This window comes from Podarcis liolepis (assembly GCF_965112155.1).
Source record: "Podarcis liolepis genome assembly, chromosome: 11".
Classification (NCBI taxonomy): Eukaryota; Metazoa; Chordata; class Lepidosauria; order Squamata; family Lacertidae; genus Podarcis; species Podarcis liolepis.
Genome location: NC_139565.1, coordinates 15,596,139 through 15,612,469, shown reverse-complemented (window position 1 = coordinate 15,612,469; position 16,331 = coordinate 15,596,139). Strand labels below are relative to the sequence as shown.

At 42.7% G+C, this 16,331-nt stretch overlaps 1 protein-coding gene across 2 annotated transcripts in view; it reads left to right on the top strand.

The window, feature by feature from the left end:
- The window catches only part of ADAMTS19 (ADAM metallopeptidase with thrombospondin type 1 motif 19), a 124,588-nt gene that overhangs the window by 62,117 nt on the left and 46,140 nt on the right, over nucleotides 1–16,331 (top strand). For both annotated transcript variants that reach the window (XM_083464410.1, XM_083464409.1), the window contains exons 9-12: nucleotides 8,364–8,504; nucleotides 10,243–10,393; nucleotides 12,225–12,326; nucleotides 14,873–15,003. In XM_083464410.1, the coding sequence (XP_083320536.1) occupies nucleotides 8,364–8,504; nucleotides 10,243–10,393; nucleotides 12,225–12,326; nucleotides 14,873–15,003 (525 nt within the window). The remainder of the gene's footprint in view (nucleotides 1–8,363; nucleotides 8,505–10,242; nucleotides 10,394–12,224; nucleotides 12,327–14,872; nucleotides 15,004–16,331) is intronic.

The following is a 16,331-nucleotide window of genomic DNA, read 5'->3' as shown; positions in this document are numbered from 1 at the left end:
TAATACCATGGCTGATTTTCTTTTTTTTTAAATATCTAATTATTATAGAATTGTAGAGTTGGAAGAGACCCCTTGGGTCATCTAGTCCAACCTTCTGCAATTCAGGAACCTCAAGTAGATTATAGATGACAGATGGCCACCCAACCTCTGCTTAATAACCCTGAAGGAAGGAGAATCCACGACATGTGAAAGTACTTGGCTGGTGTTGGATATATTCAATAAACAGTTTTGAGATGATTTGGGATGAACAACTAGAATTAAACTAGTAAATAAATGGAAGGCAAATGAAATTTCAGTTGACATCTGATGTGGGAATGTTTGAAGTATTTAGCTGCTGGTTAAGAGAGCAAAAAGAGCAATAAATTTTATTGTAAAACAAAGTATATTTTTGAATTTCTGGAACTGGAAGCTACACTTAATGTGTTTTCTAGGCATACATGAAATTTCCAAACCCACATGCACCAAATTTAGGGGAACAAAAGGGGATAATCACATTGGTTATCTAGTGCAGGCATGGCCAAACTTGTGTTTGGGGACTACAGTTCCTATCAACCCTGATCATCATCCTGTTAGATAGGGATGATGGGAGTTGTAGTCCCAAAACAGCTGGAGGGCCAAGTTTGATCATGCCTGATCTAGTGGATCAGGAAAGGTGCTTAACCCCCTAGCCAAAGATTTTCATCTACAAATGCCTCCTTAGCATTCTCCACCCAACTCCTGTTCTTGTTGTCAAATAATCTTTTAAGGCATTGGTTTTAAATTACATTCTGTAGAACCTTGCAATACTACAACAGGCTTTTGAAGAAGATTGCCATGGTGAAAACCACATCGGCTTCTCTTGGTTATAAACCAAAACACAGAGAAAAGTTGCCCTGCAGGAAGTTATCTTGGTCCTGTCCTGGCTGGAAGGGACAGAAAGTACAAGATGTCTCTGTGTATGTGTGTGAGTGAATGTGGGGCCAATCAATGAAGGCTTCTCAAAGGGTTTGTCTGATCCTGACTGTTTCTTTTGTCTGAGATTCTGCATGTGTGCATTCTGCAGCCAACATCCACCGTTTGCTCTGTGGATAGTTGCAGCTGATGACACTTGTATAGTCAGCAAGCATGCAGTTGTGTGGTATTGGCTATGGCACCCCAACATCTTCATAGCCATTAATGGGGAGATTTCTCTACTCCTACTAGACAGGGTGTCAAATGTGGCTTGCGAAACCATTTGTTTTAGAAAAATGCTAACCGGCCGATGTCACTCTGACAATTCTACATTGTCTGCCCATTTCCCTGCTTGTGATCAGCATCCTGGAAACACAAAGCATGCCAATGACATTCCTTTCAGTCGATCATTGTTGTGTGTCAAAGCCCCCAAGCCACCCCCAGGAGAATAAAGACACAAGGACACAGAATTTTAGGTTAATGTTAATGGGCAAATTTAGGCCACAACTTTATTGCTTACAGAATGTGAGCTGTATTGGCTTAGGCATTGGCACCAACAGACTATATCTGACTCCCTGCCCACCTTGCAGGAAGTCTGGTAAGGGTAAACCACCAGTAGGGGGAGCCCTGCCAATGTGGATCGACTCAAGCATCCCCTGGGTTCCCGATGGGGTTGTGGCATTGCTCTAGTCCATGGGCAGGCAAACTAAGGCTTGGGGGCCTGATCCAGTCCAATCGCCTTCCAAATCCGGCCTGTGGATGGTCGTGTTTTGACATGAGTAGAATGTGTCCTTTCATTTAAAATGCATCTCTGGGTTATTTGTGGGGCCTGCCTGGTGTTTATACATGCGTAGAATGTGTGCTTTTATTTAAAATGCATCTCTGGATTGGACGCGGGTGGCGCTGTGGGTTAAACCACAGAGCCTAGAACTTGCTGATCAGAAGGTCAGCGGTTCAAATCCCCGTGACGGGGTGAGCTCCCGTTGCTCGGTCCCTGCTCCTGCCAACCTAGCAGTTTGAAAGCATGTCAAAGTGCAAGTAGATACATAGGTACTGCTCCGGCGGGAAGGTAAACGGCGTTTCTGTGCGCTGCTCTGGTTCGCCAGAAGCGGCTTAGTCATGCTGGCCACATGACCCGGAAGCTGTACACCGGCTCCCTCGGCCAATAAAGCGAGATGAGCGCCGCAACCCCAGAATCGGTCACAACTGGACCTAATGGTCAGGGGTCCCTTTACCTTTTTATCTTTGGATTATTTGTGGGGCATAGGAATTCATTCATATTTTTTTTTTTCAAAATATAGTCCGTCCCCTCACAAGGTCTGAGGGGCAGTGGACCGGCCCCCTGCTGAAAAAAATTGCTGACCCTCCGCAGGCTTTGGATGAGATCCACACCCCCAGATTCCTTTAATGGAATACCCTTGAGCATGGAGGGGCAGGTGATGGCTGCCCCTCCCCCCCTCCCACAACGCTATTCCAATGCCTAACCGCCAAACCTTACAAAGTTGTGACAATTGCTACGAGGCAGGCGAAAACATCCCCAGCAAACACACAACACATTCTTTCTTTCAGATACTGCTGTGTGCTCTGCCTTTCCACTGTCCCCAGAAGTCTTGTTATTATGCTAACTTTGGGGCGGGCAGGGGATCGCGTTAGCTTTACAGCCGTTATTGCCCAAGCATTTTGAGAGCAGCAAGTGTTACAGAACCGAAAGCGGAGCACCAGCAAATAAAACAGAGCAATAAGGCGACAGGCCAGCCAAACCACAATTCACCCAACAACACTAAAAGTGTACATTGGATATGGATAAGCGGTAACGCTCCAGATTTATAGATTTATTTTTATTCACAGATATCCTGCGCAAGTGAACACCAACTTTCCTCAAGCTTAGGAAAGATATTTGAGATGAAAATTTAGTATCCAAGAGAGAATTAGAAGAGAAGTAGGGCAAAGATGGAAAAGAGATTAATAAGAGGAATATTCTTGCTATTGCAATTCAGCTTTAAAACCTGATAAGAGATTTCCCCCTAATATGTTTGCTTATTCATACACTGTCCTTCATCTGAGAATCACAGGTCCCAAGGGCAGAGCTCCTCTCTGCTAGATAGCCTGCTTCTGCTGCCAACAGATTGCAGGATTGCACCCCAAAGCAATGAATTGTTTATCTAAAGACCTGAATTGCTTCAATAGCCAAGAACAGAAAAGCATCCACAGTTGGATGTTCTTACAGATACCTTCTTTTTCGGCCATAACTCGTAGCTGAGTAAGATTGCCTTCCATGAATATTGTCTTAACGGTGTGTCCGTAAATGACTGCAAAGGCCAATTCTGGATACTCATGCCATCGGAATAGAGCCTTACTGCGAAGATTGTGCATTGATCAGTGTACACTGATCTCCACACACAGAATAAATTCATGCACAAGAGTCTTCCAAAAACCCATCCAGAATTGACAGATACCTGGAGTGCAACTCTGTGCATGTTTACTCAGATAACAGTCCCACTGTGTTCATGTGAGATACAGATTGCTCTGTTGATTGTGGCATCCTCAATGACAACATTTATGTGCGACATCCTGTTTGGCCAGGAATGGAACAATAAGAGCCCTTAGTTATACTGTTAGTTAGCTGTTTGGGATCGGATGAAAATTCCAAACTGGTTTTTAAAGTCATCCTTACAGAGAGTACATTGCAATCGTCAATCCATGAGATTACTGAGGCATAAATATTGGCCCAGGTGTTAAAAAACCAAAACACACCAAGGTGTAAATGGGAGAAAAATGTACCCTTAGCTATTGCAGACGCAACCTAGCCATTCAGGAACATTGCTAGATCCCAACAGAACACTCACCTGGTACACCCGATTCTACGGGGGATCGTAATCCCCATCTAGAATCAAGTGTTCTGAAATAAAAAACCCCAGAATGAAAGCACATTGTAAATACATATAACACAGACAATTACCTCTTGGATTATGTAAATGGGGGCCGCAAACTCCTTACTTGTACAGTTTCTGCATAAACTTTTAGTGAGTCATATAGGCCTCTCCAGTCAGCCACAAATATTCACACATTAGATTCTGACAAATGACACAATGACATACAAGACGACTGGGATTCACTAGTATTTTCCACTTTCATTGACCTTTTGAACAGATGTTTTTAACTTTGGGGTAGTTTAAGTCTTCTCTGTTAAACAACTAGGTTGCTGCTCTTCATCTTCTGCTTTCCTTTCTGTTCAATTTAATTGGTACTTTTTGCAAGCAATATTATTTGGGAGTAAATAGGTCTTCTATAGCTACACGACAAGGTTTCTGTGTTTTGGAATCTGTGTGAAAGTGCAGACCATTCTTACGCATGTCTGCCCCAAATAAACCCCCATTGAGTTTGATGGACCTGATTCACAGGCCTGTATGTGTAAAATTTTGGTCTTAATTTTTGCTTTGGTGATGATCCACTTTAGTGAGGGCAAACCGTATCGGAAAGGCAAGCAGCAATCCAACAGTTGTCATCAATATCATGCCATAATTTATTCACACACAAATGTACTACTATTACCCAAGTGGGAATCACTGTCTTGAGTTTGTCAGGAAGAACTCTTACGACAATTCGTAAAAACGCTTGCTTACAAATGTGGATTAAAGTTCCTTTTTTGGCACCACCATGCAATGGTTTTTGTTCCCACTATCACTCCCTAGGAAACCCTCAGAGCCCCAGAATGCTTCCTTACTCCATTTTGAATCCAAGAAGTATAGTTACTTTTTAAATGTACACAGTTATTATTATGGTTGATCTTGTCAAATGAAAACTTGCCCCTTGTCATCTGGCAGCGTGGCTTGATTGAAGTTACAGTGGTACCTCAGGTTACATACGCTTCAGGTTACATACGCTTCAGGTTACAGACTCCGCTAACCCAGAAATAGTGCTTCAGGTTAAGCACTTTGCTTCAGGATGAGAACAGAAATCGTGCTCCGGCGGCACGGCAGCAGCAGGAGGCCCCATTATCTAAAGTGGTGCTTCAGGTTAAGAACAGTTTCAGGTTAAGTACGGACCTCCAGAATGAATTAAGTACAGTGGTACCTCTAGATATGAACGGGATCCGTTCCGGAACCCTGTTCGCATCTAGAGGTAAACGTAGCTAGCGACGGCGCATCTGTGCACACGTACGCCGGTTTTTGCCGCTTCTGCGCATGCGTGTGACGTCATTTTGAGCGTCTGCGTATGCACAAGCGCCAAAACCCAGACGTAACGCGCTCCGTTACTTCCGGGTTGCCGAGGAGTGCAACTCGAACGCGCTCAACTCGAAGCATATTTAACTCGAGGTATGACTTTACTTAACCTGAGGTACCACTGCAGTAGGGATAGAGCATGGGTAGGCAACTAAGGCCCGGGAGCCAGATCCGGCCCGATCGCCTTCTAAATCCGGCCTGCAGATCGTCTGGGAATCAGTGTGTTTTTACATGAGTAGAATGTGTCCTTTTATTTAAAATGCATCTCTGGGTTATTTGTGGGACATAGGAATTCATTAATTTCCCTCCCCCCAAAATATAGTCCGGCCCCCCACAAGGTCTGAGGGACAGTGGACCGGCCCCCTGCTGAAAAAGTTTGCTGACCCCTGAGATAGAGAATACTGTAGTATCTGCTGGGAGTAATGAAACAGACTTTGAAAAACATACACACAACAAACAAACAAAACTTAGGCTACAGTCTCGATGCAACCAGTCATTAATATGCCTGTGTCATCACAGAAATACTGGATTTGTTGTGCAAGGTTTCGTTCGGCTTTAGTTTTGGCTGGATTGTTGGCTGACAGGAGTGTGTTAGTTGGGCTGTCAGTTCAGGATGTTTCAACGTAAGGATGCCTGGCAAGAAAAGCTCTTTGACAGATGGAAACTGGTTTGCTCTGCAGGAGGGAAAGTGCAGAATTCACATACTTTGGATCTGGGCCAGACGGCTACAATTGTTGGTGTGAGGTGGAGGAGAGAGAGAGAGAGAGAGAGAGAGAGAGAGGGATTTGCATTACATTGTAGTCTTAGTAGCTACGATGCTTCCCTAAAATTAGTTTATCTGATTTGTGCAACTTGAGAAACCCAGAAGGTACAATCCTTATATGCAGCCTTAGCTGTGCTGTTAATCTAGTTGGTTTTTCAACCCCACATCTCTCCAGTCTTCCTTCTTTCCCTCCACCTTCTTTTTTCCCTCCACCTAAAAGTTATAAGGAGTCAGCCTTCAGAAGCGGTATTTCTGAATCTTTTCAAGCTTTGAAATGGTGAATATTGGGATGGGTAGACAGTCGTTTATTTAATAAGATGGGGTGGGGGTGGGGGTGGGGAGCAAATAACATATATTTTGTCCATGCTTCCCTGTGGAAAAGATGCTTGTTAGAGTCATTGGGCATTAAATGCGTTTTGAGAGAGGGAATTATTGTTTTTTGTTGTTCTCATTCTTATTATGTATTTTGTGGTTTTTATATTGCCATTTTATGTTGTGTTCTATGGATATATACAAATTTAATAAAATAAATAAATAAATAATTCATTTCACTTCTATATCGCTTTCATTTTTTAAAAAAATATATCAGAAAGTGGTTTACAACCTATGTTAAAATGTCAAACCCAGAATAAAACATTGCAAAAGAAAGTCAGATATAAATTATACATTCAAAACAACATAATTAACAAGAAACTAAAATGTTCCTTAAAGATTTCAAAATAAAACATTACAAATTAGGTCATTGCAGAGTGCAGTTTTAACACAACCAAGTTAGAAATAAATACCTTATTTCAAAAGAAAACATTACTAGAGGAAATCAAATATAAAATGCATATTTAAAACAGCGTAACTGGCAAGCGCATCAAGTATTACAGTGGTACCTCAGGTTAAGTACTTAATTCGTTCCGGAGGTCTGTACTTAACCTGAAACTGTTCTTAACCTGAAGCACCACTTTAGCTAATGGGGCCTCCTGCTGATGCCGCGCTGCCGGAGCACAATTTCTGTTCTCATCCTGAAGCAAAGTGCTTAACCTGAAGCACTATTTCTGGGTTAACAGAGTCTGTAACCCGAAGCGTATGTAACCTGAAGCGTATGTAACCCGAGGTACCACTGTATTGTAAACATAGAACATATATCTGGTGCTGCTGCCGCCAATGCTGGTTCATGGAGGGCGTTGGTTGTGGAAGCTCAGGCTTGATGACCTTGGTTTGCACTAAGACACAGCCAATATGCTCTCGGCCCTCTTCAGCAGCCTCAGTTTTTGTAGCTGGAGTCAGTCAGGTGGGGAAAGGCTTGCAAGGCAGGGAGCAACATTAGCAGTTCTGAAATTTACTCAGTTCTCAGAATTTAAGCAGCCTAACTTCTGAGCAGACCTCCAACCAACAGTCTTGTTGAGCTTGCTTCATGAAGGCTGCAGTCCTAACCACATCTGAAGTCCTGTTCAATTTAGTGAGCTTCCTATGAGGATTTCAGTCTTTAGCAGCAAGTTTCATTAAACTTGGGACGCGGGTGGCGCTGTGGGTAAAACCTCAGCGCCTAGGACTTGCCGATCGCATGGTCGGCGGTTCGAATCCCCGCGGCGGGGTGCGCTCCCATCGTTCAGTCCCAGCGCCTGCCAACCTAGCAGTTCGAAAGCACCCCCAAGTGCAAGTAGATAAATAGGTACCGCTTTATAGCGGGAAGGTAAACGGCGTTCCGTGTGCTGCGCTGGCTCACCAGATGCAGCTTGTCACGCTGGCCACGTGACCCGGAAGTGTCTGCGGACAGCGCTGGCTCCCGGCCTATAGAGTGAGATGAGCGCACAACCCTAGAGTCTGGCAAGACTGGCCCGTACAGGCAGGGGTACCTTTACCTTTACCTTCATTAAATTTGGTGGGACAAACTTTTGAGTCAGATGTACTAATCTGCTGAATAACTGTGAACAACTACAACGTGTTGCCACCAGTGTGTGTGTGTGTGTGTGTGTGTGTGTGTGTGTGTGATTAAATATGGATTATAGGTAAATATATTGGGTCAAATCATTTTTTAAAGAGAAATATTATGTACATATGGATATCGCTTACTGGGAAGTACCGTATTTTTTGCTCTATAAGACTCACTTTTTCCCTCCTAAAAAGTAAGGGGAAATGTGTGTGCGTCTTATGGAGCGAATGCAGGCTGCGCAGCTATCCCAGAAGCCAGAACAGCAAGAGGGATTGCTGCTTTCCCTGCGCAGCGATCCCTCTTGCTGTTCTGGCTTCTGAGATTCAGAATATTTTTTTTCTTGTTTTCCTCCTCCAAAAACTAGGTGCGTCTTGTGGTCTGGTGCATCTTATAGAGTGAAAAACATGGTATGTCTATTTTGAAAGGGAGGAGGAAACTACTGCCTTTCTGTGAGCAGTTTAAAAACTATTTATATATTTCCCTCTTAAAATAAGCTCTACTTTCAATGCTTTCACATTTTTAGCATGGGAATAAATCATGACAATGACCACCCATCTTGTGCAGATGGTCTCCATATCATGTCTGGAGAATGGATCAAAGGGCAGAATCTTGGAGATGTTTCATGGTCCCGGTGCAGCAGGGAAGATCTGGAAAGATTTCTCAGGTAATTCATTCAAGAAGTGGAATTGCTTAATGTCAGCTTTTACATCTATTCATTTATTTCCTTTGATGGCTATAAATTTCAGACATGCCAAGTTTTCAGCACCCTGTAGCAGCTTCTGTATCAGGTTCAAAAGGTACTGTTGAACAGTTTTGAAAGTGTGGTATCTCAGCTTTCAGCATTATTGGATTATCCAGCAAGAGAACATGAGAGCTAATTGAAGGAAGAGGATAGAAATATAAATAAATAAATAAATTTTATTTATATCCCGCCCTGCCCAGCCGAAGCCAGGCTCAGAGCAGCTAACAACAGTAAAATGATAAAACATTCTAAAATCATTTCATTATAAAATTAATTCAAATCAGATTAATGGCAACCATTGGGCTAGAGTACTGTGAGGATTGCCAAAGGAGGGAATCAGGCTGTGCCCTGGCCAAAGGCCTGGTGGAACAGCTCTGTCTTGCAGGCCCTGCGGAAAGATATCAAGTCCTGCAGGGCCCTAGCCTCTTGTGACAGAGCGTTCCACCAGATCAATTTTTAAAGGTTTACTCAGCTATGTTCAAAGCAAGAGGAAGAACAAGCAAGTAGGAGGTCCCTTGTGTGGAGAAGATGGAGAAATGCTGTTGGGTGACAGAGAGAAGGTGGAACTGCTCAACCACCTACTTTTCAGAGGTTGGATGGACACCTGTCATGTATGATGTGGTTGAGATTGCAGGGCGTTGGACTAAATGACCCTAGGAGTCCCTTCCAACTCTACAATTCTGTGATTCTTTGTATTTTACAATAAAGGTTCTTATATTCAAGATGGGATGCTGGTGTCGCTGTGGTCTAAATCACTGAGCCTCTTGGGCTTGTGAATCAGAAGGTTGGTGGTTCGAATCCCTGCGACAGGGTGAGCTCTCATTGCTCTGTCCCAGCTCCTACCAACCTAGCAGTTCGAAAGCATGCCAGTGCAAGTAGATAAATAGGTACCACTGTGGTGGGAAGGTAAATGGCATTTCCATGCGCTCTGGCTTCCATCACAGTATCCCATTGCTCCAGAAGCGGTTGAGTCTCCTGCTGGCCACATGACCCAGAAAGCTGTTTGTGGACAAATGGCAGCTCCCTTGGCCTGAAACCAAGATGAGCGCCACAACCCCATAGTCGCCTTTGACTGGACTTAACTGTCCAGGGATCCTTTACCTTATGTTCAAAGACACGTCTGTTCAAAATGGGGCAGAGCAATTTCATTCAATGTTCATTTTTGGAATATTAGAGAGCAAGCTAATGGTCCAATCCAGCAAAGAAGGCCCAGAAAATACTGTTCATGAATTCTCTGGCAGGAGTCTGGATCCAACAATGAGGCCGGCCCATGTGTTGGGTTGGATTAGGGACTGTGTGCAAAAAAAATAGGAATTAAATGCAGATGTTCACCTGGCTTAATTTATGTATCTTTACAAGGGAAATCTCTTCCATTAGATTTTGTTTGTTTCATTTTTATTCCCCCCCCCCCAATTTATATTGAATAACTGGTTAATTTGAAACAATATGTGAATTATGCAAGTTCATGGTCATAATTTGTTAGTTCAACCTTTACACTAATTTAAAACCTTAGCGTTTCACTAAATGAAACAGAATGGTTCTCTAAGCGTTCACTTTAAGATGTATAATTCCTTCTTTGTAGTGTGTGCATGTTTTATGTCAGTACAATAACCAGCCTCTATTACTATTCACCAACTTCTAAACCTCTTTATACTGCCAGGTCAAAGGCCAGTAACTGTTTGCTACAGACAAATCCCCAGAGCCTTAACTCTGTGATTATTCCTTCAAAACTGCCAGGGATGACATACACTGCAGATGAACAGTGTCAAATTCTCTTTGGACCAATGGCCTCTTTCTGCCAAGAAATGCAGGTAACAATGATGACACATTTTAATTTATCCACTATCTATTACATCCATTCTTTGGCTTTTTGTGTTCCATAACAACGAGGGGTTGAAAAATAAGAAATATAGAGTGGTTCCAAAATGTTTACTCTTACTAGCTACCCAAAGCTACCTTAAATTGTTCCCATCCTCCCTTGCATTTTTCAGTTTATAAAGGTCAGGTGTTTTGTGGCAAGAAGATTGCTGTGTATTCCTAAGGTGAAGCAGATTTGACCCTTTCCTTCGCCCCCTTCCCAGTTCTGCTGTTTTTAGAAAAACAAGGCTGCTGTAACTGAGCTAGAATTTCTGTCACTGAGGAGAAAAATTCCTGGTTTTTGGATAAGACCCAGAGTCAGATTGTAGAGGAAATATATTAAGAGTTTTATCTAATATCACAGCTGATTTTACAGGCAACGTCAGGCCAGAAGGATAAAGCTAGAAGGATCAAAATACACAGAAAGAGCAATTATCTCTAGCAGTTATCTCTGAATATAAACCTAGCTGCATATATTGCTTAAGATATACAGAAGCAGTGAGTATATTCCTGGCTGGCTGGCCCCAAAAACATCGGGGGGGGGGGGGCAAACGGTAACCCACACAAAAGTTTGCCCTTCAACCATTCTCCGGGCTGCAGCTACCTCAAAGTTTGAAATCAGTGAAGAAATAGATTTCAGTTGATTTTTGTCAGGGAGAGTGAATGAGGCCAGCCTAGTTCCTGATTTGGTCCATGGGGTCACGAAGAGTCGAACACGACTAAACAACAAGCTTGGCTCATGTTCAAGCGAATTAAGTGTGATCCATGAGGACCTCATCTAGCTCTTAAGCCTAAACTTGTATTTCCAGGAGCCAGAATGCTAGCTAATTACCATAACCATGCCTGAATCCTTGGCATGAGTGGGATTAGGATGGCAGAAGATGGAAAGAGAAACCAATGCATTTTTAAAATTTACATGAGCTAGTTGGGAATTCCTTCCTCGTTTTGAATTGTGATCTACAGCATCCATGACTTGAGTGCACTGGAAACAGATTTTATTCTGTGACCAAAGCATAATTTTTATTTATATCCATGCTTGGCAGAGTTCGATCACATTCTGTTTATTGCCTTTAAAAGCAGCCACTTTCTCGTGAAACAGACAAAGCACTTTTGCCCAGGCAGACGCATTATATTCATTATTCTGTGAACTGCCCTGGGACCCCTGGGTATAGGGCAGTATATAAATTCCAAGAAGAAGAAGAAGAAGAAGAAGAAGAAGAAGAAGAAGAAGAAGAAGAAGACGACGACGACGCGGGTGGCGCTGTGGGTTAAACTGCAGAGCCTAGGGATTGCCGTTCAGAAGGTTGGCAGTTTGGATCCCTGCGACAGGGTGAGCTCTCGTTGCTCAGTCCCTGCTCCTGCCAACCTAGCAGTTCGAAACCACATCAAAGTGCAAGTAGATAAATAGGTACCGCTCCAGCGGGAAGGTAAACGGTGTTTCCATGCACTGCTCTGGTTCGTCAGAAGCAGCTTAGTCATGCTGGCCACATCACCCGGAAGCTGTACGCCGGCTCCCTCGGCCAATAAAGCAAGATGAGCACCACAACCCCAGAGTCAGTCACGACTGGACTTAACTGTCTGGGGTCCCTTTACCTTTACCCCTCTTCAGCAAGGGCTCACGGGACAGCTTTTCCCCATGAGGATACTGGGCAAAACCTTGCCTAGTATTTTGCTGCAATCTATGGGCCACAGCACCACCGGGCAATGGCATCCTGTGCTTATTGGGCACGGAACGGGACTTAAATACTAACTTTTTACATTCTTACTGTCTGTTTTCCTCCCCAGCATGTTATTTGCACTGGATTATGGTGCAAGGTGGAAGGGGAGAAGGAATGCAAAACTAAGCTGGACCCACCAATGGATGGAACTGATTGTGACACTGGAAAGGTACATTGCAACCTTACTCTAAGGAAGTCACATTTGTGTATCGGCTGTTTGGTTGGTTGTTTTGCAGTTTTTTTCTTGACCTTAATTCTGGAGTGTAAAACCCGCCAATTGGATTCTGAAGCAAAAAAAAGCATTCTTTCTTTGCTTTTAAATGGCGTGTGCATATGGCAGAGTGGGCATCATCTTTGAAGAGAATTTCATTTCTGTATAGATAGTGACTGTTTAAATAGTACTTACCAGCGGCAGGTTTGAAAGGTTCTTGAATTAATCTGAAGCCCAGTTAATTGGGTTGACCTTTTGTTGATTAAAAAGTTTTTAAGTTTCATTTTCTCTAACAAATCGATTGATTTAACTATTGAAGCCATCACTGATATACAATGGGACTCTAGTATCTTTCCCAGTAATTCTTTGGCCCATGATGAAATGCGTAAGACGAGAACTTCAGGATAACACATTTATTAGGCTGTAAGAAATAGGTTGTCTTTTCCCCCCTGTGCATGCAATGTATTACTCTTTCTGTATTCCTGACCCAATTTCAAGTGCTTCTGCGTGTGTATTATGCATGGCAATTTCATACAACTATATTTTATAATAGAATAAAAATACTTCTTTATGGTCACGCTGCAGGATAAAAACTGGCACCTCGTTTTCTCATTCCATTATGAAGCACATCCAGTACTTGAAACTGAGATCCCTTTTTCAGAAGGGAAATGCAACTGAATGAAATAAATAGTATTGTGCGAAATCCAAAACTATTAAAATAAATGGGAAAGTTGTTGGTCACATTTATCTGACAAACCGGCTCCCTTATTTCTGGATTACTGTAATCAGTCAAGTTGCTTCTACTCCCAAAGCCTCACCCCAGAATATTATAAATCCTCGTAGCGTATCTGTCTGATGGATTTTGCACTTGTATGTCTTTTTAATACAAAGATGTTTAAAAACTTATGCTACCAAATGCATCTCAAGTTCCTATTAAGAATTCCCAAAACACCATATTATTCGTCCGGAATTACTGCCCTAGTTTATTATAACAGTAGCATAAAAATAACTCTTTAATGGGAAATATTCATGAGTCTTGCACAAGCTGTGCATGCTTTTGACTATGTGCAGTCATAAAGTGAAGAAAATCCATATATATTTTCAGTGGGAACGAAAGGTCAGGCAGGCACATAGATTTAAACTGAAGCAAGTGCAAGTAAGGTGTCTGCTTTGTCTCTGTGCTTGTCCAAGCTGGAGTGACTGGGATTGCTAAGTATACATACTTGGGTCAGTGTAACCCCCACTCCAGGGCAATATGCTTGGTTTCTGCCCAAACTCAGATTCCTCGCAGAGGCTTAAAATGGCTGCTATTAGGTAGCTAGGCAAGTTGACAGGGCCCAATGGCAGAGGAAGCCTTCCTGGCAGCACCAGAGCCAACAGGAAGGTGTGTTCCTGTCATGCGATGGGTCCAAGTCACAAGTCAAGCTGTTTACATGCATTACAGCATTCCCATATATCTATCTATCTATCTATCTATCTATCTATCTATCTATCTATCTATCTATACACACACACACACACACACACATATATGGGATATATATATGGGATATATATATACACACACACACACATATATGGGAAATATATATATATATAATTTGCAGCCGTGATGTCCCCACAATGGATTACATGGACCTCAAATTCTAAGATAACCAGGTCAAGTTAGGCTAAGCCTTAACTACATAGTATGTACCATAACTCCTTCTAAAATGCTGCATTTCTAAATACAGTATTTTAGAGTGTGCTTCTGGAAAATATTTTTGTACATTATTTTCACAAATATACACATTTCTGTGTGCACTTTCCCACTACTATGAACCCTTTGTATGCATTTTTTTTTAAAGAACTTGAACATAAATTTTAACACAAATTCAGTGTGGATTTGAAAAACAACTGTATTTTGGTTTGCATATTGGTTTGGGAAATGCAAACTCAGTTGGTTTGTAGTAAAATGTGAACTGTAGAAATTTCTCCCCCAACTCCGATTGTCCTATTACTACTTGATTAACAGGAAGCACAGTCATTCTACACCAATGGGGGAAAACGAGACTGCCAAAAAGAAAATGTGAAAGTCCCTTTGAGTACCGAATGCCCAGACTTTAGGAATATGATAGCTTTGTCAACAGGCATGAAATGTTACAGGATTCATCCAAATAGTAGGTTTGAGGGAGAAGGGGAATGAGATGTGCATTATGTATTCCAATGTTAGCCTTGCACTCCCATCAAAATGGGCAGAGAAGCAGTTGTGGGACCTGACAATTTCCTTTTTGGTTCTGGTTTTCCTTCTAAGTAGTGAGCTGAGAATACAGAGAGCTGTTTGCATGTATATACCGACAGGTGCTGGATCAGAGCTAAAATGGTTACCCTTTCGATGTGGCATATGGTTTGAACAGAATTATTGCAATGAATTATTTCTCATGTGTCCCCTATATATACATACGTACATACGTACATACATACATACATACATACATTAATCTGAAAATTGACTTTTTAAATAGTGGTGCAAGGCTGGAGAATGTACCAGTAGGACGTCATTCGCTGGACGCATGGAGGGTGAATGGAGCGCATGGACCACTTGCAGCAGAACCTGCAACACTGGAGTCAGCAGCCGACAGCGTAGATGCTCAGGGTAGATAACAACAGCTGCAGCTTTTTTTTGTCCTTGCAATATTATTTACTAATATAGCTGTACCAACCTGGTTGCGCACAGATGCACTACATGTTGGCGAGTCTTCTTTATTTGCCGAAACGCTTTCTAGCCTCTCCTTCGTCACAAGCCATCCCGGGTTAGGATATAATAAGCAATTGAAAACCATAACGCAGGGCTTGCAAGGACAAGTCTTCTAAGTGTGTTCAGCAGAATGGGCTTAGAAGTCCTCTTTTTACATCCATGCTAAATGCGTGAACATTGGAGGTCGAGGGGCTGCACCCAGGGGTCATTGAGGTGAGGGACACCTTGTCCCCCCCCCATACTCCAACACAAATCAGGCTGAACTAATTAATGTGGTTAATGAATGAAACCAAATCCTGCCTACTTAGCCCTATCCCCTTGATTCTCCAATTGTAATTCTGTTTCTTGTTCACAACAGAGTATAAATAAGAGGCCTGTAACCACGGAGCTTGTATACACATTAGCCATAATCTGGCTATGCACTGTGGAAACCATGACCCAGATTCAACCAACCCAAGAGGAAGCCAGGGTAGGGGATCCCGTTCATGCAACAGGGCTTCCCTCTCCAACCACTGCAGCTCCCGCAAATCTGCTCTGGAGGGTCAGAAGAACCCCCAGAACATTGCGCAGAGGGAGGAGAGCTGGGGTTGTTCAATAATAATAATAATAATAATAATAATAATAATAATAATAATTTATACCCTGCCCATCAGGCAGGGTTTCCTCAGTCACTCTGGCTGGCTCCCAACAGAATAATAATAATACAGTGGTACCTCGGGTTACAGACGCTTCAGGTTACAGATGCTTCGGGTTACAGACTCTGCTAACCCAGAAATAGTTCCTCGGGTTAAGAACTTTGCTTCAGGATGAGAACAGAAATTGTGCAGCGGCAGCGGGAGGCCCCATTAGCTAAAGTGGTGTCTCAGGTTAAGAACAGTTTCAGGTTAAGAACGGACCTCCGGAACGAATTAAGTTCTTAACCCGAGGTACCACTGTAATAATAATAATAATAATAATAATAATAATAATAATAATAATAGAGTGATAAAACATCAAACATGAAAAACTTCCCTAAACAGGGCTGCCTTCAGATGTCTTCTAAAAGTCAGATAGTTGTTTATTTCCTTGACATCTGATGGGAGGGCGTTTCACAGGGCTGGCACCACTACCGAGAAGGCCCTCGCCTTGTTCCCTGTAGCTTCACTTCTCGCAGTGAGGGAGCCTCCAGAAGACCCTCGGAGCTGGTCCTCAGTGTCTGGGCTGAATGAAGGGGGTGGAGGCACTCC